The 24,997-nt window shown below is 35.2% G+C and overlaps 5 protein-coding genes and 2 pseudogenes across 7 annotated transcripts; 4 read left to right on the forward strand and 3 right to left on the reverse strand.

Annotated features, from left to right (window-relative positions):
- Window positions 1–2,327: 2,327 nt before the first annotated feature.
- On the reverse strand, window positions 2,328–2,600 carry AT2G15600 (annotated as a pseudogene; the record flags this gene model as incomplete). Its single annotated transcript has 1 exon — window positions 2,328–2,600.
- A 574-nt stretch (window positions 2,601–3,174) lies between these two features.
- Window positions 3,175–3,906, forward strand: AT2G15610 (hypothetical protein (DUF1685); the record flags this gene model as incomplete). Its single annotated transcript, NM_127122.2, has 2 exons — window positions 3,175–3,535; window positions 3,728–3,906. The coding sequence occupies 2 exons, from the start codon at window positions 3,175–3,177 to the stop codon at window positions 3,826–3,828; spliced, it is 462 nt and encodes a 153-aa protein (NP_179163.2). The 3' UTR covers window positions 3,829–3,906.
- Window positions 3,907–7,536: 3,630 nt separating this feature from the next.
- Window positions 7,537–10,083, forward strand: NIR1 (nitrite reductase 1). The gene is made up of 4 exons (NM_127123.3): window positions 7,537–8,069; window positions 8,266–8,620; window positions 8,702–8,990; window positions 9,068–10,083. Exons 1-4 carry the CDS (start codon window positions 7,694–7,696, stop codon window positions 9,806–9,808), a joined length of 1,761 nt encoding a protein of 586 aa, NP_179164.1. The 5' UTR covers window positions 7,537–7,693; the 3' UTR covers window positions 9,809–10,083.
- A 1,511-nt stretch (window positions 10,084–11,594) lies between these two features.
- On the forward strand, window positions 11,595–13,710 carry AT2G15630 (Pentatricopeptide repeat (PPR) superfamily protein). The gene has a single exon (NM_127124.2). The coding sequence runs from the start codon at window positions 11,663–11,665 to the stop codon at window positions 13,544–13,546; it is 1,884 nt and encodes a 627-aa protein (NP_179165.1). The 5' UTR covers window positions 11,595–11,662; the 3' UTR covers window positions 13,547–13,710.
- On the reverse strand, window positions 13,683–15,500 carry AT2G15640 (F-box family protein). Its single transcript, NM_127125.3, has one exon. It carries the CDS (start codon window positions 15,212–15,214, stop codon window positions 13,934–13,936), a length of 1,281 nt encoding a protein of 426 aa, NP_179166.1. The 5' UTR covers window positions 15,215–15,500; the 3' UTR covers window positions 13,683–13,933.
- A 1,020-nt stretch (window positions 15,501–16,520) lies between these two features.
- Window positions 16,521–20,593, forward strand: AT2G15650 (annotated as a pseudogene; the record flags this gene model as incomplete). Its single annotated transcript has 1 exon — window positions 16,521–20,593.
- Window positions 20,594–21,383: 790 nt separating this feature from the next.
- On the reverse strand, window positions 21,384–22,718 carry AGL95 (AGAMOUS-like 95). Its single transcript, NM_127127.3, has one exon. The coding sequence runs from the start codon at window positions 22,678–22,680 to the stop codon at window positions 21,928–21,930; it is 753 nt and encodes a 250-aa protein (NP_179168.2). The 5' UTR covers window positions 22,681–22,718; the 3' UTR covers window positions 21,384–21,927.
- Between the last annotated feature and the right edge of the window lie 2,279 nt (window positions 22,719–24,997).

Raw genomic sequence — 24,997 nt, forward strand, 5'->3', positions numbered from 1 at the left:
TTTTTTATATTTTTGTTGTTAAGGATTTCTCCTTCTTGTAATCTCCAAACCGATTGTTTAGCCAAGATCTCCAAAACTTTACTATCAGAACTTTCTTATGTAAACATTCTTTCACCTAATTGGACCACTAATCAAAGAGTAGATTTTTAATTAATGTATGGTTGGAAAAAAAAAGATTGGGTTATGAAAGCAACACTATGGAAAGCTCGGATTGAAGATGTTAAGTTTGAATGGGTGAAGACAGATTTCAACAAACCGGTGGATCTTCTTGCTAAACAAAGAATTCATGATAATACTTCACAAGCTCTACATTTTCACTATGTTTCGTCAAATTCTTAATAAAATCAGAAATTACCAAGGAAATCATGAATTTCAATTCTATTATACAATTAAAAACATGTATACATTTAAAAATATATTATAATATGTTTCAATCCTACTATATTATTTGGGAGGTACATTTTACATGACAATGCCATTAGAAAAATTTAATCAAAAATAAAATCCATTTAATCAAAAACAAAATCCTTTAATGACGTCATTAAGGTTACCAAAATTATTTAAAGAAATTAGCACACAAAAAAGTATTCAACGATTAAAAAATTATCAAATCTCTGTGTTATATAAGTTTTGATACTATATTCGAATAAAGTGTAATTTACCTTTTTAATTTATATTCTTTAACTAATTTAAGCTACCTAATATATTTGCTAATCTTATACCTATCAAAACCGACTATCATTTCTTATCTTTATAGCATTTTTGCAAGACTTTTTTGGTGGATTTGGGTAAAAGTGCATTCGGGTCATATGGTACATTCCCCTATTAAATAAATATGGTGCACTCCTATGTTATTAGCTAAAATGTTTAGATTATAATTCAGAGTCATATCATAAATAAAATTAATATTAATAAAATAAATGGCTTTTTGGCAAGACGAATTTGGAGGGACGGGTTTTTGAATCAACATTAATAAAAAAGTAAAATATATTAATCCACCGTTTTAATACGGGTTAAATCTTTAATTTATTATTTTTAAGACCATTAATATTAAACATATCAAATCATCCTAATTTAGAAAATGTTATATAAAACGAAAAATGTTATGTGGTATGTATAATGTTACTATATATAAAATTAAACTATAAAATATAAATGTATTAGAGAATGATACAATTTGCAAAAAAAAATTATATAATAAATAATTCTTAAATTTTTAAAATTACACTTAAAAAAAAATCACGGGACGGGTAAAGAAATTACAGAACGGGTTTTATTTTGGTATTGGGTTATATGGTGGATGTATTTGAATCATTATTTATAAAATTTTAAAATATTATTAATATGTTGTTTTAATAAGGGTTAAAACTTCAGTTTTTTAACAATTATCTCATGGATTCGTGGTATAGCGTTATTTAATAACAATTATAAACAGTAAAATATAAATATTTTATAAAAATAAAATTTACAAGTTTTAATATATATTACCTTTAAAAACTAAATTGTCCCGCGGTATACCGCGGCCCGCGGATTAAAATCTAGTTCTATTATATATATATATATATACATTTTAAAACATTGTAACAATAAGTATATTATATCAGTTCTTAAAATTATTTTTGGACATATACATTAGTTATTATTTGGCGTAAATATTAGTGGTAAGAAAATAACAACAAAATATAAGTTGTCGCTAGTTCACAAATCACAATTATTAATGACAATTATCGGTACACTCAATAGTCAATACATTGCACGTTCTCATCGCTTTGTTGGATAAGAAAAGCGAGTGTTTGACGCTAATCATCGGCGAATCATAACGATCATCTAGCCGATCGAAACCAAAATGCTTCCCCGATAAAGAGTAATTTTGTACATTTTTATTTAATTTATTTATTTATTTATGTTCGATTCAATTATAATTAAAACATTTTTTACTGACGACTCTTAACAGTACTATTGTGGTGATCTAAAAAAAAACAATTATGTGGTGATATTCTGTAATACGAATTGTGACACAATATGATTACTTATGACCGATAAGTGTAACCGATAAAATCACTACCAAGTATTATATTAGAATGTAGATAATCTCCTCTAAATTTATATTTTTTCAGTGTCAATAGAACTTTTCATAATACCACTCTCATCACTTTAGTATGCTACCAAAGCTTCATTGTTCTTGATGTTAAAGGTGTTCTTCGTTTTCCGTATAATTCTTGTTTAAAATTTAACTTGGTATGTCTTTTTCTTTTTGAATTTAATGTTAAATTATATTTAAAAAAAATACCGTTTATACATTGGATGCAAACTTTTCCAAAACCGGATCATAAAAATGTCCTATCTATTTGATATTGCCTTGAAGCAAACCGCATTTGAGTTCCTTGTGCATACTTCTCTTCACCTCTCACCCTTATAGTGCTTAGTCGATTTCTTATGTTTTTGTCTATTAGCTTGACTATCTTCTCCGTCCTTGAGGGTTTCTCTCCATGTCTCCTCTCATTTCTTTCTCTCCAGATTGAGTGTATCGTGTTTTGAAAAACATACCTAAGAACAAATCTTGTAGTCACGCCAAGATTTTTACCCGCAAGCTCCTTCATGATATCTTAATAACTTAGTATGTCTTTTGTGTACTAAGTCATTTAGTTCTTTTCTTTTTAACCATAAATACTTCCAAATTCAAGTCTCTCATGATTTATTTTTCTCTTTTATTATTCTTCTTAGCCATATTGCTGTTGTTTCTCTATAAAATGAAAAGCATATGATAAACAAACATATCTTATCTCAATTGTAATGAGTTTTATGATTTTAACATCTAACTATTTTCTAATCATTCAATAATCAAAAACATATGACAAGCAAACATATATTAGTTTATTTATTATGTCTATCTTATGCATATTTGATATCTAATTACGATATTAAAAAGAAATGTTAAACATATTAATACCTCCATATTCGTGGTTAAATGACTTTGTACTAAATTATATGGAAAGGTGTGGTGATAAATGAGTCTTATTTGGTATATAGTCAATTCAAAAGGCGTTTCAATAAATACCATTATTAGTGTCTTATACTACTGTGTAGTCCTTTTCACGTGTTTTATATAGTCTTATATATGAAGTGTTTCTTACACACTCAAAGGCAATAAGAAAAACCTAGCTACTAGCTATAATGTCGAACCAAAACAAGCCACAGCCGCCAAAACCTCTGATGAAGCAACAGTCTTTGCCACCAGACATAAACCGCGAAGAGGCTTGGCTGCGAATGAAGAAAAAGCATCCATCGGCCCGTCTTCATCGCAGCAAGAGCTGCGTCACAAACGACGATATCGAGGAGCTCAGAGGCTGCTTCGACCTAGGGTTTGGGTTTGAGCCAGATTCTCTTGACTTTAATCCAAGTCTCTCCAAAACAATCCCAGCTTTGGATTTGTACAGCGCCATTCACAGACAGTACAGCAACCATTTGTCTCGGACATGGTCGTCTACGTCGGAACGTGACGTCAACTCTAGCACCACGACTATCGTCAACAAAGGTACTAATTTTTTTACTTTTCTTTGTTTGTTTGATTTTACTTTGGTTTTGACGATGAATTTTTGAAAAGATGATGATGGAAAGACGATGAAAAAGAAGCTGAAACAATGGGCTAAGGTGGTCGCATGTTCCACGAGGCAGTCCTCCGGTAAACCAAATTGATGAAAGTGATAATCTTCTAATTTTTTTCTAGTTATGTCCGAAGAATGGCATTTTTGTAATATAATTGTTAAAAGGCTATTTCAATTAATGTTTCTGTATTTGACTGTTAGTCAAGTGAGGTTTGTGAAGTAACCTAAGTGGATATGACAATGTCTGGTCAAACTTAATTGGAACCGAAGAAACCTTAATTATCGAATGTGATTTCTTATGATTTAATTTGTCCATTTTGTTTGGAGTATGACCTGCGAATAGTCTGATTTTTTATTTTATTTTCTTTGTTCATAATGATTTTTATAAAATAATCTAAACTTTTTCATTATATCATATACATATTGTTTTGTTTAACATTATGACAGGGTTTATAAAATTTTGTTTAAAAATATATGACAAGAAATTAATTCACACATACAATTTCTAGTTCACAAATCACAAATATAATGAGGATTAACATACATGATTAAAATCATATTGTTTGATAATTGGTATTAGTGAAGGATTACCATATATCGCTATTATGTCAAATAACTATTATTAAAACTTGATGATGTTATTTAAATGATATTTCTTGTTTAAATGTTTAATTTAGTGATTAACGAGAGTACATTTTTTTTTATTATAAATTAATAATATTGGGAACATGATATTTATTAACTTATAGAGATATTTGTTTTAATTTTTAAACAATGAGTTAAAAAAATTTGATCTAAATAAACTTATATTTGAATAAATAATCTAAATAAAACATTAGATTAACATATGAAAACAAAATTATATTTGTGAAATAAACAGAAGGAGGCATGGGGAAGCACCATACTCAGCAGTCCGACTAATTGACGGGATTGACAAGCAGATCAGAAATCGGTTCGCGACAATACGAGTCACCGGGGACCAATGTTAAGACAAAAGATTACAAATATGGTTCAAATCTAGAACCTATGATTAGAACTTTTTTCTTCATTTTTAAAACTTTTCAAACACACGATGCACATGTTGTAAAAATATTATTTTCTCCGAATATAATTTAGTTAACATTATTTTCCTGAAAAAAAAAAAACCAAAATTAAGCCCAACTATACAATCGTAAGACCAAACGACCAAATACATAACTATATCGTCTAACAACAAGTATATAAGATTTGCTATGAGCAGCTTATTCTATTTTGCAATTGGACTTCTTTAAAATGACATTCATTTCAGATTGTAAAGAGTTGGTATTGGATTGGATCTAACAAAGGAGACTAATTGGACCTTCACGGCCTTCCTAAGAAGTAAGAACGGTGATACAAAATTTCACCATGCTTGAAGACATGACAACAAAAAGTCCAAAAGACAAGTTATCCAAATCAGAAAAACAAAACCCAAAAGACATGACAACCCTTTAATTATTTTAAATCACAAATGTTTGTGGAATAAAATCAATCATATGTAAAATCATACAAAATTAGCTAATTACTGTTTTGGGTTTGGATGCACAAGTATAAGATTTTCTATTGGCTGCTTACTATTTTGAAACTGGACTTCTTCAAATTGGCATTCATTTCATATTGTAAAGAGTTGTTATTGGATCTAACAAAGGAAACTAATTTGACCTTCCTTTGTTAATAGTAAAAAAAATTAATTAATCTAAACGCCAAATAGAACACAAAAACAATATATAAATACAAAAGTAAATTAGAATTAATTGTTGATTCTATATAGAATAAGAATAAATAAATATATATATACATAATAAAAAGTTTGGAACTCTTGGTTCTAGAACCGGCCAAATAGTTGGTTTTCAACATTGACCGGAAAAGAACGAATTCATAAAATTTTGGGATTTTAAACTCTACCCAAACTAATAAAATAGCATGTTTACCAGTTCAATTAGTCGGACAAAAACCGGTAATGAAACACCAATAGAGTAGGGATGTGTCGTGTGTGAAATATTTCAGGTTGTAGTTTTTGTTAGTTTGTCAAGTTGATTTATGGATATATTAATTCACGTGGTCAATTATTTACGTCGAAGATGTGATAGATATTTAGTAAGCCGGACTATAGGAACAGGAGTGTGGAAGCCACACGTGGAATAGCGGTGGAGAATAATTTGGATGGATGGCGGTTTAGGCCGAACCGGGGAAGGTTTTGTTTCTTAGACATCGTGAGAAGTCATACGTTATGTCCTTAAGATTTTAAAAGCTACAAGAGCCACTAGCTATTTTTCAATTCCAATATGATAAATTAATTCTTTGTAAGCTAAATTTTATTTTAATTTCTAAATAAATGTTAAATTTTGGATAATTAACCCTAAAGCCATAAACAATTCAGAAAAAAATAACAAAATTATAACAAGCCTATTCATTGAAATTCATATATGTACAAAAAAGCTATAAATGTTCATAGTATAAATGTTTTATGTACTATAATATGTATGGATATGCAAATTCATATAAACATAAAAAATAGCAGTGATTAATATGAGATATTTAGTTCATAATTTGAATGTTTATAGTATAAATTTTGTTAATTTTTTATATAATTAAAAATGACAATATATGAATTTTAATAACCAAACATAATGTTGTCACCTCGATGTATACTAAATTGCAGGAAGATGATACATATAAGTTGAAAACGATTGTGCGAATAATCTATAGAAAAGAAATATAAATTAGAAAAAAAAAGACAATGCTAACGTTTTGGTGTGGACAAGAAAGAAGACGTTGCGACTTGCGATGATGTTTGAACCTGCAGGTAGTTTGATTCATGTCTCTAGAATAACGCTAAAGAACACCTATGGCTCTGATAACATATTATTAATATTTACATTTATTTTATTTAAAGTAGTCCATTCATAATTGCACACGACTAAATGCTACACAACTTGTCTTAGTTGTTTAATCAAGATATTTTTACCTTATGATATTTTGTGAAAAATGATACCTATAAAATCCCTAATGAGCACATCAACCTTTTTTACCTTATTATATTTTGTGAAAAATGATATCTATAAAATCCCTAATGACCACATCAACCTTGAATCTTCTCTAATAAACCTTTTTTCCAAACACGCACTAAACCAAAAATTAACATCTCAAGAGGAAACCATTTAAAAAAAAAACAGAGTTAGATTAAGATCAACAAATATAGTTGAAAAGAACATATGTTAAGCAACATTACCATAAATTCATAATTAGTAGTGATTAAAACTTAAGAATACTAAAGTATGAATATGAAAATTGTTGTATTTTTTTGTAGTATGTAATATGCGGAAACTTGGATGTTATCCTATTCATTGAAATTCATATATGTATGTAGTTATCATTTTTTAAATATATTAAAAAATTAAAAAGTAATAATACTATAAACATTCAAATTATGAAATAAATATCTCATACTAATCACTGCTAATTTTTTTTCCAATGTTTCTCTTTAGTATTTCTCTTTAGTATGGGAGTGACAAACTTAATATGAAATCTATCTCCCTACATGCAAAAATCGAATCTCTTTTATTATTAATGAAGTGTATGGTCGGTGTCAATAACTAATATGTCATATTTTTTACAGACTGTTCAGATATGATAAAAATAGTTTTTTTCCAACCAAATGGTTGGTCTTCTGAGTGTATTTGAAAACGACATTGAAGAATTAATATATTTTTTTTTAATTTTAGTTTTTTATAGTACAAATATTAAAACAAACAATCCTACCATATCATAACATTTGTAAATAACATTTTAAGTTTTGTTTTGAGTTTTAATTAATTTTCTATGACAAAAAAATGAAGTCAATAGACTAAGTGAATCATATAGTATAAATAAACACAATTTAAATAGTTTCAAATAAATTTAGAAAGAATAAAACAAATAGAAATCAGAAGGTGTCTGTTTCCTCCTCGCAACATACGATCAAAGAGAAACAACTTGACCCTTTACATTGCTCAAGAGCTCATCTCTTCCCTCTACAAAAATGGCCGCACGTCTCCAACCTTCTCCCAACTCCTTCTTCCGCCATCATCATGACTTCTTTCTCTCTCACTTTCACATCTCCTCTCCTCCCTTCCTCCTCCACCAAACCCAAAAGATCCGTCCTTGTCGCCGCCGCTCAGACCACAGCTCCGGCCGAATCCACCGCCTCTGTTGACGCAGATCGTCTCGAGCCAAGAGTTGAGTTGAAAGATGGTTTTTTTATTCTCAAGGAGAAGTTTCGAAAAGGGATCAATCCTCAGGAGAAGGTTAAGATCGAGAGAGAGCCCATGAAGTTGTTTATGGAGAATGGTATTGAAGAGCTTGCTAAGAAATCTATGGAAGAGCTTGATAGTGAAAAGTCTTCTAAAGATGATATTGATGTTAGACTCAAGTGGCTTGGTCTCTTTCACCGTAGAAAGCATCAGTGTATGTTCCTCCTCTCTATCCTCTTCCATTGACTTGTGATTGAACTGTGTAAAGGTTTCGTCTTTAGTCTTATGTGTGCTTCTTTCAATGACTTGTGATTAAATTGGTGACCAGATTGTGTAAAGGTTTAGTCTTTACTCTTTATCTTTAGTACATTTTGATTTATGAGTGCTTGTTGTTGATTTTGTTGTTGTAGATGGGAAGTTTATGATGAGGTTGAAGTTACCAAATGGTGTGACTACAAGTGCACAGACTCGGTATTTAGCGAGTGTGATTAGGAAGTATGGTGAAGATGGGTGTGCTGATGTGACTACTAGACAGAATTGGCAGATCCGTGGTGTTGTGTTGCCTGATGTGCCTGAGATCTTGAAAGGTCTTGCTTCTGTTGGTTTAACGAGTCTTCAAAGTGGTATGGATAACGTGAGGAACCCGGTTGGGAATCCTATAGCTGGGATTGATCCGGAGGAGATTGTTGACACGAGGCCTTACACGAATCTCCTTTCGCAGTTTATCACCGCTAATTCACAAGGAAACCCCGATTTCACCAACTTGTGAGTTCTCTTTTTAGATTGATGTTGTGTGTTGGTGAGTGAATGGTTATGCTAAGATGGGTTTTTGTTTGTTTGTTGTAGGCCAAGAAAGTGGAATGTGTGTGTGGTGGGGACTCATGATCTCTATGAGCATCCACATATCAATGATTTGGCCTACATGCCTGCTAATAAAGATGGACGGTTTGGATTCAATTTGCTTGTGGGAGGATTCTTTAGTCCCAAAAGATGTGAAGAAGCGATTCCTCTTGATGCTTGGGTCCCTGCTGATGACGTTCTTCCACTCTGCAAAGCTGTTCTAGAGGCTTACAGAGATCTTGGAACTCGAGGAAACCGACAGAAGACAAGAATGATGTGGCTTATCGACGAACTTGTAAGTACATGCTTCTTGCAATCTTAAATTCGGTATTGAAGTTCTTGGTTGTTGATTTGTCTGCATGAAATGTATAGGGTGTTGAAGGATTTAGAACTGAGGTAGAGAAGAGAATGCCAAATGGGAAACTCGAGAGAGGATCTTCAGAGGATCTTGTGAACAAACAGTGGGAGAGGAGAGACTATTTCGGAGTCAACCCTCAGAAACAAGAAGGTCTTAGCTTCGTGGGGCTTCACGTTCCGGTTGGTAGGCTACAAGCTGATGACATGGATGAGCTTGCTCGGTTAGCTGATACCTACGGGTCAGGTGAGCTAAGACTCACAGTAGAGCAAAACATCATCATCCCAAATGTAGAAACCTCGAAAACCGAAGCTTTGCTTCAAGAGCCGTTTCTCAAGAACCGTTTCTCCCCTGAACCATCTATCCTAATGAAAGGCTTAGTTGCTTGTACCGGTAGCCAGTTCTGCGGACAAGCGATAATCGAGACTAAGCTAAGAGCTTTAAAAGTGACAGAAGAAGTAGAGAGACTTGTATCTGTGCCAAGACCGATAAGGATGCATTGGACAGGATGTCCCAACACTTGCGGACAAGTCCAAGTAGCAGATATCGGATTCATGGGATGCTTAACACGAGGCGAGGAAGGAAAGCCAGTCGAGGGTGCTGACGTGTACGTCGGGGGACGAATAGGAAGTGACTCGCATATCGGAGAGATCTATAAGAAAGGTGTTCGTGTCACGGAGTTGGTTCCATTGGTGGCTGAGATTCTGATCAAAGAATTTGGTGCTGTGCCTAGAGAAAGAGAAGAGAATGAAGATTGATTCAAAAGCTATTGGATTCTTAATAAGTCAAGAGACCTATGAATGGTTCTCTCTCTGGTTTCAGACTTTGATACTTGATACTTGTATTTGTATTGTGCCCATAATTTTGGGTTTTGTAGCTCTCTCCTTTGTTGTAACCTGTAACTTTGTCCTTGGTTGTTTTGTAATATCTTGTTTTTTAGTAATAGTAGTATAATCTGATTTTTTGTCATATATTGTCTTGATTTCTCTGTGATATTTATAAGAAATAAACATTTGTTTCTTTTTACCTCCAATATTTTTGTTTTTGATATATCAAAAGTTAAGGGAATAGATTTTAATTAATAAAATATATTGATAATATTCTTAAAAGATTATTAATAAATTAAATTGTTTTTTTTTTAACGTCAATTTCATTAATTTTTAAGAAAGAGTACATGGTAAATAAAGCCCAACAACACAATTATAAAGTCCAACTACAAACCCAATAGAAAGATTACAACTTGAGATTAAACTAGGTTTAGAAGGGACACGTGTTTAATTATCTGTTCTTGCGCATGTTGGATGAGAAAAGATGCCGATATGACTCATCACCGCCATCTTGAGTTGAACCGTCGATCGAAATTACCTAGTCCGTCGTTGAAATTTGAACCATCATAATTATTAAACTCTGGAACACGCGACATAGCAAGAGGGCAGATCAGTTGCAAAACACACTCTCCTGAACTGTTCTACGCCGGCCACCAAAGCTCCACTCAACACAATTCACGATCTTAAAGAGGCACCTTCATCGTTACCAGATTATGGTGCCAACATGGGAATGAAGGCTTTATTCTTTTCTTACTCAGAATTGAGCAACGAATGGTCTACAAGATTCTGAATTAGACACTCAGCTTCTAAGATTTAAGATATGCAAAAGGTGGATCAAAACTATACAAATTAAAAAAAAAAGCCATAAAGGCTAACAGAAGCTCGCACTTAGGCGAGAAAACAAAAACCGGACAAAGCCAAAGACAAAAAATCCGACACAACATCACCTGGAATTAAAAGAGAAGAGCTTTCTCTTTCTCAAAGATTTTAGTGTGAGAAGAGGTTGTCTATTGTGTAAGTGTGGTTAAGTAATGGTTGTTATTTAACGACAGGGTCGTCGAATAAACAACGTGTTTTAGGGTTTTAGGGTTAGTGTTCAATCGATTTGGGGATTTTGTGAGGTTGAGCAAACGACGTCGTTTCTCTAATAAACGATCTCATGAACGTCTAAGTGACATCGTCTAATCGTTCCGTTTAGTCAGTTAACGTCGTGGCTAATTTGGCTTCGTCAACGAAAGTTTGAGAATTTATTCGAAGAACAAATTGTTGATGATTTAAATCAACACATACAAAGTTTATGCTTTAAATCACGGCAAATGGCAAAGTCATTATTTAAATGACATTTTTCCCATTTTTGTTTTTAGTAAACTAATTTTCCAGAAAAACACTGAATTTAATTTCGGTTTTGTAAATTCAATTAATTTGCGCCAAAAATCGGAATGAACCAAACTAATAACATTAAACCGAAATGCCGAATCCCAATTTCAACCGTAAACTGTATCATCACTCATAAACCGAAATGCCCAATCCAATTTAAACCGTAAATTATATCATCACTCAAAAACCGAACTGCCCAATGCCAACTTAAACCGTAAATTGTATCAGATACTCATAAACCGTAAATTATATATCATCACTCATAAACCGAAATGCCAAATCTAATTTAAACCGTAAATTGTATCAGATTTCATAAACCGAAATGCCAAATCCAATTTAAACCGTAAATTGTAGTATCAGACACTCATAAACCGCGTAAACCTCTCTTCAATTCATCTTTCCTGAGCCATGAGACGTTTCACAGTCCCCTGTATCTTACGCCACCGAATCTCAATTCTTTCCGGCGCCGGCTATTCTCCTGCCGCCGCTCGTCTTTCCTCTTTAGCACAAACATCAACTCCCGAGTCAGTATTACCGCCGATAACTTCTGAAATTTTGCTCGAGTCGATAAGATCTTCTCAGTGGCATATCGTCGAACACGTTGCAGACAAACTCACACCTTCGCTTGTATCTACAACTCTACTCAGCCTCGTCAAGACTCCTAATTTAGCCTTCAATTTCGTCAACCACATCGACCTTTATCGCCTGGACTTTCAAACACAGTGTCTAGCCATCGCTGTCATCTCCAAGCTCTCTTCTCCAAAACCCGTTACTCAGTTACTGAAAGAAGTCGTTACTTCTCGTAAGAACTCAATAAGAAACCTTTTCGATGAATTAGTGCTTGCCCATGATCGATTAGAGACGAAAAGCACGATTCTTTTCGATCTCTTAGTCAGATGTTGTTGTCAATTGAGAATGGTTGATGAAGCCATAGAGTGCTTTTACTTGATGAAGGAGAAAGGTTTTTATCCCAAAACTGAAACTTGTAATCACATTTTGACTTTGTTATCAAGGTTGAATCGTATAGAGAACGCTTGGGTCTTCTATGCTGATATGTATAGGATGGAGATTAAATCGAATGTGTACACTTTCAATATAATGATCAATGTATTGTGTAAGGAAGGGAAGTTGAAGAAGGCTAAGGGTTTTTTAGGTATCATGGAGGTTTTTGGGATTAAGCCAACTATAGTGACTTACAACACTCTTGTTCAAGGGTTTTCTTTGAGAGGACGAATCGAAGGAGCTCGTTTGATTATCAGTGAAATGAAATCTAAAGGCTTTCAACCAGATATGCAGACGTATAATCCGATTCTGTCTTGGATGTGTAATGAAGGAAGAGCTTCTGAGGTGTTGAGGGAGATGAAGGAGATTGGGTTGGTTCCGGATTCTGTTTCGTACAATATTTTGATCCGTGGTTGTAGTAACAATGGGGATTTGGAGATGGCTTTTGCTTACAGGGATGAGATGGTGAAACAAGGTATGGTGCCGACGTTTTATACTTACAACACGTTGATACATGGTTTGTTTATGGAGAATAAGATAGAAGCTGCTGAGATATTGATTAGGGAGATTAGAGAGAAGGGTATAGTTTTGGATTCTGTCACTTACAATATACTGATAAATGGTTATTGCCAGCATGGAGATGCAAAGAAAGCATTTGCTTTGCATGACGAAATGATGACCGATGGAATTCAGCCTACGCAGTTTACTTATACGTCGCTTATTTATGTCCTGTGTAGAAAAAATAAAACGAGGGAAGCGGATGAGTTGTTTGAGAAAGTTGTGGGAAAGGGAATGAAGCCTGATCTTGTGATGATGAATACCTTGATGGATGGTCACTGTGCTATAGGCAACATGGACCGTGCATTTTCGCTTCTTAAAGAGATGGACATGATGAGTATCAATCCTGATGATGTGACATACAATTGTTTGATGCGAGGGCTATGTGGAGAAGGGAAATTTGAGGAAGCTCGTGAGCTGATGGGAGAGATGAAGAGAAGAGGAATCAAACCTGACCACATTAGTTACAACACTCTAATAAGTGGGTATAGTAAGAAAGGGGATACAAAGCATGCTTTCATGGTTCGTGATGAGATGTTGAGTCTCGGGTTTAATCCTACTCTTCTCACTTACAATGCTCTGTTAAAAGGTTTGAGTAAAAACCAGGAGGGTGAACTAGCAGAGGAGCTGCTAAGGGAAATGAAAAGTGAAGGCATCGTTCCTAATGACAGCTCCTTTTGCTCTGTCATTGAGGCAATGTCTAATTTGGATGCAAAAAAATCTGATAGTTGAAAAATTGTTGGTTTCTTGAAAAGCTTCTGTTATGAATCTGTTGTTAATCATGTCACGAGTTAGTGTTATCCTTTAGATCAGACTTATACTTTGACTTGAGCTCTGTGAATTGGGAACTTACGTCAGAATAGCCAACCGCAATATAATGCTATGTTCAATGAATTTAAGGATATGAACATGTTCTTGTTACAAGGTTCTTTTGATAATGACACAAAAGTTACGAGTTGAGAATGAATGTGCTTCTTCAATAGAGCATAAACGCATAAATAAGAGTGACAATTAAAAAACAAAAACGCATAGAAAAGAGCACAAAATGAAGTTGCCCATTGCTTTCAGCCTTTCACTTAACTCCAATGATCGTCTATGTCCTTCTTCTCGTTGCCCCTCCTAGTCTGATTCTGAATCTGGCTCATCCACCAATGGGGGATGGACTGACTTGAGTTGTTTAAAGTCGTGAACATTAAGATCCTCTACGTGGTTTACAAAGGTGCAAACTCTACAAGTTTTCTTTAACACTTCACCAAAACCTTGGATTTCAACACGTTGGAGAGTGTTCCTTTCGGGATTGAAGTAGAAAACATAAAACGGTTGCTTAGGTGTATATTTGAGCATCGAAAACACTATTTCACCCGAAGCAGTCCCTCCAGCGATGGAAACACGACGACGGAAGAATCTATCATCGGTCCAAGTGTAGGCATATTTCGACCATTGCTGTTTCTTAACATCCTCTAGAACCCACACACGCAACTCATTAATGTCATCATCGTTAATATTATACTCCACATATTCGTCGACATCCGAATAATAAAGCTTATAAATGTCGACATCATCCTCCCAATAAATCACAGCTAATTTTCCCTTATAGTTGATCAATCGACAAAACCTTTCTACGTCAATAAACGTGAATTTCTCAGACCTAATATCAAAGCAAACTATCACATAATCAGATACTATGCCATGACCATCCTTAACACAATCCGACGTGCTACCTAAGTAATACAAAACTCCATTGATGCATATCCCTTCACTCTTAATATCATGTCTATCATATCGTAAGGGACAATTTATCTTTCTCCACTTCATATGTCCAGCCCCAAATGTAAGAATTTTACTATGACCAGGACCAGATGGATAAAATATGGACAATGCCTTGTATTGCTTGTCAATCGGGTCAAATCCGAAAAAGCTATACGCCTTTCTGTAAGTATACCGATTAGGTAAGATGGCATACCGTCCTGTAGTGGGGTTACATATTAGAGGTGTAGCCTCGCCTCGATCACCATATAAATAGATCAACCCCGAGGCGTAGCCAATTGAAAAATATTTTAGGTCATAACAATGACAGATATATAGCTTGTCTGGAGAGAACTTAACATGAAATTCAGCGGCTGCTACAAGAGTCGATGAGGATTTCTCATATGGATTCTCAAGCTGTGGCGTCGAGAAGAACCTCCACACACAGTTTTTCTCTTCGTTGACTTTCTCTGCCATGGCGAATAAGAGGCGCGGCTTAGTGGAGGACCTGGTCAGGAACAACTCCTTGAAATATGGACTACCAAAAATTGATCCCCATTGCTTCGACACGCAATGAAACCTCGCGACTGACTTTGCAGGCAATCTCGACAAAATCTCCACGGTGAGATCATTCGTTATTGTACTTGGATTCATGATTGCCGATCAAACGAAGAAAGAGAGATGTGATAACTTGTATATAAAGTAAGACCTAGAGAAACCAATTAACAAAAGACCTAAAGAGTAAAGAGTAAAGACCATATTTATATATCGTTAACGTCCAAGTGGGCCACCAGCTATTGGATTTTCTTCAGTAATCGCTGCTTTATAAGGAGACGAACAAGATGAGAATCAATCCTGATGATGTGTGACATACAATTGCTTGATGAAGAAGATTGGGTTGGTTCCTACCAGATTTGCTTGCATGGAGAACAATGTTATGGAGTCTATGTTTTGTATATTAATATATACTTTGATTCATTAATTCATCTGATATGGTTATCATGACAGCTTTGAATGAACTCTGTTTCTGGTGAATACTATAACTCGTTTTGAGACACAGATTTGCAAAAGAAACTCGATTGTTGCGAGTTATAATGCAACTTGTGAATCTGGTTTGCTTCTTAGTCATTTTCTCAGGGAAACTATAAAACACACTACATACTAAAATTGGTCCAAAGCCTCAAACACATTGAGCTAGATAGAATGATAGACCCATCAGATAGACAATAAGAAAAGTTCAGATACCAACTTAAACATAAACGAAAGTGATAGATTGTTGTTACTCTTAACTCGATTCCACACTTAGAAAGCACAAATTCAACTTAGAGAACTACAATCGAAAGAGAAGATCAAATTCAATTATCAAAGCAATAATCAAACAGATCTGAGAATCAAATCGTTCGCTAAGTGTTAGCTCACGATACAATGATCAACAATGATCAACATTGTAACATCTCCAGACAAATTCTCTCTCTCTCTCAACAATCTCAGAAAATACATAAAGAAATGAAATGAGCTGCAACGGCTCCTTTAAAGCTGAGTTCTCTTTATTTCCATCAGCGTCTTCCATATCCTTTGACTCCAGCTTGTTGAAGAATAATCAAATCTCGTATAAGTCAAAGTCACATTCGTATAAGTTAGTTATTAAGTTACGAGTCGTGTCTGTTAACACAGTTGTGTCTTTATCAAGAGTCATGTCTTTTACACAAGACAATGTTTCATTTCATATAAATAGATCGAGTCTCTGTTTCCTGTAACACAATTGAGTTTTGTAATACAATCAAGTCAATAAGATTGATTACATTCATACTCTGTTTTTTCGTTCTTACTCTGTTCTTCTTTCATAACAAAACATTAACATGGTATCAGAGCTTATCGATTGAGAGGACAAGAGAAAACACTAAAAAGAGAGAGAGGCAACAAAAGTGAGATCGTATACGTCTCAGCAAAAAGCGAGACGATGCAAGGCTCCTCACATCAAGTCATCCCTATATTCGATGGGGAGAAATATGACTTCTGGAGCATTAAAATGGCAACCATTTTCAGGACCAGAAAACTATGGTCCGTGGTTGAAGAAGGCGTACCGGTCGAACCGGTACAAGCGGAAGAAACTCCTGAAACTGCAAGAGCAAAGACGCTCAGAGAAGAAGCAGTGACAAATGATACAATGGCTTTGCAAATCTTGCAAACTGCCGTAACCGATCAAATCTTCTCACGGATTGCAGCGGCATCATCATCAAAAGAAGCGTGGGATGTGTTGAAGGACGAATACCAAGGATCTCCACAAGTCCGATTGGTTAAACTTCAATCGCTGCGTAGAGAGTACGAGAACTTGAAGATGTATGACAATGACAACATCAAGACATTCACCGATAAGTTAATTGTTCTGGAAATTCAATTGACTTATCATGGTGAAAAGAAGACAAACACTCAACTCATACAGAAGATACTCATCTCTCTCCCAGCCAAGTTCGACAGCATTGTTAGTGTTCTAGAGCAAACTCGCGACTTGGATGCACTAACAATGTCAGAACTTCTTGGTATCTTAAAAGCACAAGAAGCGAGAGTAACTGCAAGAGAAGAAAGCACAAAAGAGGGAGCATTCTATGTTCGGTCCAAAGGAAGAGAATCCGGTTTCAAACAAGACAACACCAACAACCGTGTCAATCAAGACAAGAAATGGTGTGGTTTTCACAAGAGTAGCAAACACACAGAAGAAGAGTGTCGAGAGAAACCGAAGAATGACGATCATGGCAAAAATAAGAGAAGTAACATCAAGTGTTACAAGTGTGGGAAGATCGGCCATTACGCAAATGAGTGTCGCTCGAAGAACAAAGAGAGAGCTCATGTAACTCTTGAAGAAGAAGACGTAAATGAAGATCATATGTTGTTTAGTGCAAGTGAAGAAGAATCAACAACGTTAAGAGAAGATGTTTGGTTGGTAGACAGTGGCTGCACAAACCATATGACGAAAGAAGAGAGATACTTTTCAAACATCAACAAAAGTATCAAAGTCCCGATTAGAGTCAGAAATGGAGATATAGTCATGACAGCCGGTAAAGGAGATATTACCGTCATGACAAGGCATGGCAAAAGAATCATCAAGAATGTTTTCTTAGTGCCTGGTTTGGAGAAGAACCTATTGAGCGTTCCTCAAATCATCTCAAGCGGCTATTGGGTACGTTTTCAAGACAAGAGATGCATCATCCAAGATGCAAATGGAAAGGAGATCATGAACATTGAGATGACGGATAAGAGCTTCAAGATCAAGTTAAGTTCAGTCGAAGAAGAAGCCATGACAGCCAATGTTCAAACAGAGGAAACATGGCACAAAAGACTTGGCCATGTAAGCAACAAGCGCTTGCAACAAATGCAAGACAAGGAATTGGTAAATGGGTTACCAAGATTCAAAGTGACGAAGGAGACATGTAAAGCGTGTAATCTTGGGAAGCAATCACGCAAGAGCTTTCCAAAAGAATCTCAAACGAAGACAAGAGAAAAGCTTGAGATTGTGCATACGGATGTGTGCGGACCGATGCAACACCAATCGATCGATGGAAGTCGCTACTATGTGCTGTTTTTGGATGATTATACTCACATGTGTTGGGTATACTTCCTAAAACAAAAGTCGGAGACGTTCGCAACGTTCAAGAAATTCAAAGCGTTGGTGGAGAAACAATCAAACTGTTCCATCAAGACGTTGAGACCGATGGAGGTGGTGAGTTCACTTCACGAGAATTCAATCAGTTCTGTGAAGATGAAGGAATCAATAGGCAAGTGACTTTGCCTTACTCACCTCAACAAAATGGTGCAGCAGAACGCAAGAATAGATCATTGGTGGAGATGGCAAGATCAATGCTTGTTGAACAAGACTTACCCCTCAAGTTATGGGCAGAAGCGGTATATACCTCGGCGTATTTGCAAAATCGCTTACCATCAAAAGCAATAGAAGATGATGTGACGCCTATGGAGAAGTGGTGTGGACACAAACCAAACGTGTCACACTTGAGGATATTTGGAAGCATATGTTACGTGCATATACCGGATCAGAAAAGAAGAAAGCTAGACGCTAAAGCAAAGTGTGGTATTCTCATCGGTTATAGCAATCAAACCAAAGGCTATAGAGTTTTCTTACTGGAAGATGAGAAGGTGGAAGTATCAAGAGATGTTGTTTTCCAAGAAGACAAGAAGTGGGATTGGGATAAACAAGAAGAAGTTAAGAAAACTTTTGTCATGTCCATCAACGACATACAAGAGTCAAGAGATCAACAAGAGACATCCAGCCATGATTTGTCTCAAATCGATGATCATGCTAACAATGGAGAAGGAGAAACCTCAAGTCATGTGTTATCCCAAGTCAATGATCAAGAAGAACGAGAAACTTCAGAATCACCAAAGAAATACAAGTCCATGAAAGAGATCTTGGAAAAGGCACCAAGAATGGAGAATGATGAGGCGGCTCAAGGCATAGAAGCTTGTCTTGTTGCAAATGAAGAACCACAGACTTATGATGAAGCTCGTGGTGATAAAGAATGGGAAGAAGCCATGAATGAGGAGATAAAGGTGATCGAGAAAAACAGAACATGGAAACTAGTAGACAAACCGGAGAAGAAGAATGTGATAAGCGTGAAGTGGATCTATAAGATCAAGACGGATGCAAGTGGAAATCACGTCAAGCACAAGGCAAGACTAGTTGCGAGAGGTTTTTCTCAAGAATATGGAATCGATTATCTTGAGACATTCGCCCCTGTTTCAAGATATGATACAATACGAGCTTTACTTGCGTATGCGGCTCAAATGAAGTGGAGATTGTATCAAATGGATGTGAAGTCGGCGTTTCTAAACGGAGAGCTTGAAGAAGAAGTTTATGTCACACAACCACCTGGGTTTGTGATAGAAGGCAAAGAAGAGAAGGTGTTAAGGCTTTACAAAGCCTTATATGGTCTTAAGCAAGCTCCACGTGCATGGTATGAAAGAATTGATTCTTACTTCATTCAAAATGGTTTTGCAAGAAGTATGAATGATGCAGCCTTGTACAGCAAGAAGAAAGGAGAAGACGTGTTGATCGTTAGCTTGTACGTCGATGATCTTATCATCACTGGAAACAACACTCATCTCATCAACACATTCAAGAAAAACATGAAGGACGAGTTCGAGATGACAGATCTCGGTTTGCTAAACTACTTCCTTGGAATGGAAGTAAACCAAGATGACAGTGGCATTTTTCTTTCACAAGAAAAATATGCAAACAAACTTATTGATAAGTTTGGGATGAAAGAGAGCAAGAGTGTAAGCACCCCACTTACACCACAAGGGAAAAGAAAAGGAGTAGAAGGTGACGACAAAGAATTTGCAGATCCAACAAAGTACCGGAGAATTGTCGGAGGATTGCTCTATCTATGTGCATCAAGACCTGATGTGATGTACGCAAGTTCTTACCTATCAAGGTACATGTCATCACCAAGCATTCAACACTATCAAGAAGCCAAACGAGTGTTGAGATACGTCAAGGGAACGTCAAATTTTGGAGTACTCTTTACAAGCAAAGAGACACCAAGATTAGTTGGCTACTCGGACAGCGATTGGGGTGGTTCTCTGGAAGACAAGAAAAGCACCACAGGTTATGTCTTTACTCTTGGTTTGGCTATGTTTTGTTGGCAGTCTTGTAAGCAGCAAACAGTGGCTCAATCAACGGCGGAAGCAGAGTACATAGCAGTGTGTGCTGCGACAAACCAAGCCATATGGTTGCAAAGACTTTTTGAAGACTTCGGCTTAAAGTTCAAAGAAGGTATTCCCATCTTATGTGACAACAAGTCGGCAATTGCGATTGGAAGGAATCCTGTGCAACATAGAAGAACGAAGCACATCGAGATCAAGTATCATTTCGTGAGAGAAGCCGAGCACAAAGGACTCATTCAACTTGAGTATTGCAAAGGAGAAGATCAACTCGCGGATGTACTTACCAAGGCGTTAAGTGTTTCAAGGTTTGAAGGTCTTAGAAGGAAGCTTGGAGTGAAGCCGAGATATGATTAAGGGGGAGTGTTGAAGAATAATCAAATCTCGTATAAGTCAAAGTCACATTCGTATAAGTTAGTTATTAAGTTAAGAGTCGTGTCTGTTACACAGTTGTGTCTTTATCAAGAGTCATGTCTTTTACACAAGACAATGTTTCATTTCATATAAATAGATCGAGTCTCTGTTTCCTGTAACACAATTGAGTTTTGTAATACAATCAAGTCAATAAGATTGATTACATTCATACTCTGTTTTTTCGTTCTTACTCTGTTCTTCTTTCATAACAAAACATTAACACAGCTGACGTGGCATTGACCTTCTTCTGTAATACGCCTGATGAACCGTATCAATACTCCCTCCGTTGAGACGAAGCTTGTCCTCAAGCTTGAAATTAGGAAACAATTGGACAAACTCCTTGGACAACACCCACGAAATAGCAGTCTCACGCTGATCTTTCCAGTGCACTAAGAACTCACGCCCACCTGTAACTTCATTGGTGTGAGAAAAGTGTCTGGATTTTCATTTGTACCACCAGTCTGAGTATACTAGTGGCTTCTTTCATGGAAAAGAAGAAAGACGCGTCGGAAACAATTGAGATTTGGTGGCGTAAGAGACAAGGCAAAGTAGGGTTTGTTTGTTGTCAGGGAAGAAGACGTCGTATAGATTCAGAACGTTACCACGGTTTACTTTCAAGTTTAAGTGTACCGACAAATTTACTTCACTGTATACTGAAAAGGCAAAATTAAGAATTTGAATGGTCGTAATGGACAGAACCAATGACAAAACCACATTTTATACACTAGCGGATCCGAGTAATTAGTATTTTATTTTTTGGATTGAAAAGATTAATCTAGTGATTTATTAATTTAAGCATAATCAAGGACACTTCGATTGAAGTTTTCCAAAACAACAACAACAAAAGGTCCATAATTCACAAACAAACACAATTTCAAAAAATTGCATACGAAACATAGAACAAATATACCAACTAAAAGTCTAGATATGATGATTGTTAATGGACGGTCAAACCTTATTGATATCAAACGACGTCACATTAGCATTACCTTCCTCACCATTACTTTGTCCAATGATTGTTCCATTAGGAGGTGGCTCTTGACGGATACCATCGTTGACTGCTCTATTGTTACTCCCCTCGTGATATTGTGAGTCCCCATTCTTAATAGTGCTTCCTTCCTCTTTTACTCTTAACTCGCAGCTCATGAAATCAAAAGGGTGTTGTCTTGGTTCACACATATCGATGGTTGGAGTATTGATGATGTTGTGATGTTGTAGCTGTTGAGAGGCTGACCCAACCAAACCATGGAAAGTCATCGCTGGGACCCTAACTTGCTCTATATCCAAATTAGGGCATCCGTTGCTACTGCTTCCTTCGTATAGAATATGGTTTGGTAGGTTAATCTCGATTGGTTGGTAGGTTCTCTAGGTTTAGGGGACGCAAAAAGCCATTTATCCACCAAGTAATGACTTTGATTCCCCCTTAGTGCATTACCAATGCTAACCCTTTTTGTTGCTTCATAATTCTTCCAGGCTCTCTCATCAACCTGACCACCTCTTACAAAAACATCATTTGCGATAGTCGTGAGCTCTTCGAATTGCGCCTCAAATGGAGGCACCCGTGGATCACCAAGAGGGGAATGTTGCACAAACTCTAGCTCCTTCCTAAGAAGTATGATATTTTCCCTTGAAAAAGATATCAATGCATTAATCTCACTCAAGTCAAGATCATCAAGTCTTCGACCACGATGCAGTTCTACCATCAACTGATCGGTGACATGATCCATGTGCTTCCTTTGAGTCTTCATGAACTGCTCATGAACCTTCTTGGTCTTCTCCTTTAGGTACATCTCAAGACTCATCTGTTTCTTCTTCTTCTTGATATCCGGTAAGGCAAAGAAACCGTCTAGGAGGTCACGAGCCTTCTCAAAAGATGGCCACACCATTGGCTCAACCTCATGAGGGCTGAACATAATGATACAAGCCTTAACAGCACACAATATAATATAGTTAGTTCTTCTACCTTTTTCATTAACCATACCCTTATTTTCTTCAATTTTTTTGCTCTTGACTTGTTGTTCTCTACCCATGCAAGTCTTAGTTTGTTTATCGCCATGCTCACTCTTTGATTTGATCTCTCGTTTTTGAGTTTTAGTTTTTTGTTGGATATCTGAATAAAGATTAACGTAAGAATTTATATAAATAGAGTTTAACACTGGTGCCAGTCAAAAGAAATAGATAAGGTAGATGATTGATTAAGATGTAAGATTAATTACTATTTGTTTAATATTGTTGAAAGGTTATTGTGGCGATTAAGATAAACCAAACTTTTCAATCTAAACTAAGTCAAACATATCAATCCAACAATTAAAAAATTTCCTTTATTGTTGGTTAAAATAGTTATTTTTCAAATATCAGCAAACATCTTATGCGATTTTGAACCAAAATGAAATATAGAAATAAAAATAAAACATTTTTCTAAAAAGAGTTAATATCATTTTCTTAAGAATTCGATATAAACAAACAAAAAAAAGCTACCAAACTAATATATTAGATTTGGTTTATATTTATATTATATTTCAAAATTAAACCAATAGACCAAAATTTAAACCCAAATTAAACCGAAATGTTATAATCTTTTTGTGGTCATCTTGTTCCATGGAATTGAACTCTTTGCATATCAAAATTGAATTTACTTCCAAACATAATTCTATCATTAGTTAATGGTAATAATTATATTGACCACATTATTTTCATTATTGTGCAATATATTAATTGGTATTGTTTACAAATGTTTTGGGAAAAAGTGTTGACTATACATTCCAACAAAAGTGTCATTTTAATATTTTTATATTGGAAAAGTTGACTCATTATATTTGTTTTTTTATATATTTTTCATTTTATTTGTTTTCTTACCAAATGTTATATTAAGATTATAAATGAATTTATGGGTTTGAATGGTAACACATTATGAAAGTGGTATATTGTGTACAACTTTTATATATACCAATCATATTTTTTTTTATTTAAAGCGTTCTTAAGAGTCTGATTGGTAACACAAAACTATAAAAAATTTAGTTGTTAAATGGAGCTATAAGCATTCTTCGGAATAGTACAAAACTATAAGAAGAGGTGTACCAGAAAGCTGTACAAAAAAACTGAGGGTAAAGCTTTTAGTAAACGCTTTTTATAAAGCTTTTGTGATTGGTAATTGTCAAACTTGTACAAAGTATACAGTTTTGATAGTGGGTTACCATTCAAATCCGAAAAGTTTTACTCTCAACTTTTTTGTATAACTTTCTTGTACAGTTCTTTCCTACAATTTTGCACTATTCCGAAAAAAATGAGATTAGGAATGAAAAAACATATGATGCTACTTATGGTATATTTGTGGTTACAAAACCCTAGAGTTTCATTAATATCACCAGAATAGAGAATGATCAGAGACTTAGACCAATGGGCTCTCACCATTTTTTAACTTATATTTTGATAAATTGTTAGATGAGAGAGCTTGTGTTTCAAAAAAAAAAAAATCATAGTCCAATGGTATAGAATCTATGGTGGAGTTCTTTGGAAAGAAACAAAAATTGAAAATCTTAAATCTTAAATCAAAACCAAAATTCAACATTTACATCCAAAAGACATCAAACAAGGTTTCACTAAGATCAATTTTCTAAGCAAACTCAATTCAAGATAATCGAATACATAAATTAAAATCTTAGTATCTATTGATCTTTATGTATACTTAATACAGAGGAAGATAGAGAACAAGAACTTTCTGTAGATCAATGGATTACAAGAAAGACTTGTTGCTATGAACTCTTGGTTTCTTGCAAAGAAAGCAGAGGAAGTTCGTAGACTTTGATAAAAGGTAAAACCCTTATTCGTTATTGATCAAAAACTGAATATTGCAAACACCCAATTGAATCCTTATATAAGAACTGAGTACATAATGAAATAAGAAGAAGAATGTAAAACTTCCTTTTTGCTCATCAAGAGAGAAAAGATAAAAGAAATCAAAACCAAAACCGACTAAGAAAACCCAATAACCCCAAGATTCAAAACATCAACAAAAGAAGTAGAAGCTCAAAGAAGAAGAGGCTGAAGCCTCAATGTGTAGTTGCATCAATTACGGGACTATCATGTTCAACACCAATAACACCTAGATTCAGTTTTGATCGTGAGACAATAAGAACAAAAACTTAACAACATGTTCAACACCAATCTATATTGGATAGGAAGAACCAAAACTGATCGTTAAAGCAGGTTTGACCAAATAGCTTTTAATACCTCTTCCTTTAGCCTTGTTATTTGATCACGTATGAATCACAAAGGAGCTACTTCTAGTTGTTTCCAACCCTAATGATGATGGAAGTGATCAGGGTGTCTTGGAGAAGAAGTTAATGT

This window comes from Arabidopsis thaliana, chromosome 2 (assembly GCF_000001735.4).
Source record: "Arabidopsis thaliana chromosome 2, partial sequence".
In the NCBI taxonomy this organism is placed as follows: Eukaryota; Viridiplantae; Streptophyta; class Magnoliopsida; order Brassicales; family Brassicaceae; genus Arabidopsis; species Arabidopsis thaliana.

Excerpts from the sequence above, each read along its gene's own strand:
- NIR1 (NM_127123.3), top strand. The coding sequence starts at position 7,694 with ATGACTTCTTTCTCTCTCACTTTCACATCTCCTCTCCTCCCTTCCTCC. Across the intron at positions 8,621-8,701 it reads AACCCCGATTTCACCAACTT|GCCAAGAAAGTGGAATGTGT; the intron begins GTGAGTTCTCTT and ends TGTTTGTTGTAG. Across the intron at positions 8,991-9,067 it reads TGTGGCTTATCGACGAACTT|GGTGTTGAAGGATTTAGAAC; the intron begins GTAAGTACATGC and ends TGAAATGTATAG.
- AT2G15630 (NM_127124.2), top strand. The coding sequence starts at position 11,663 with ATGAGACGTTTCACAGTCCCCTGTATCTTACGCCACCGAATCTCAATT.
- AT2G15640 (NM_127125.3), bottom strand. The coding sequence starts at position 15,214 with ATGAATCCAAGTACAATAACGAATGATCTCACCGTGGAGATTTTGTCG.
- AGL95 (NM_127127.3), bottom strand. The coding sequence starts at position 22,680 with ATGGGTAGAGAACAACAAGTCAAGAGCAAAAAAATTGAAGAAAATAAG.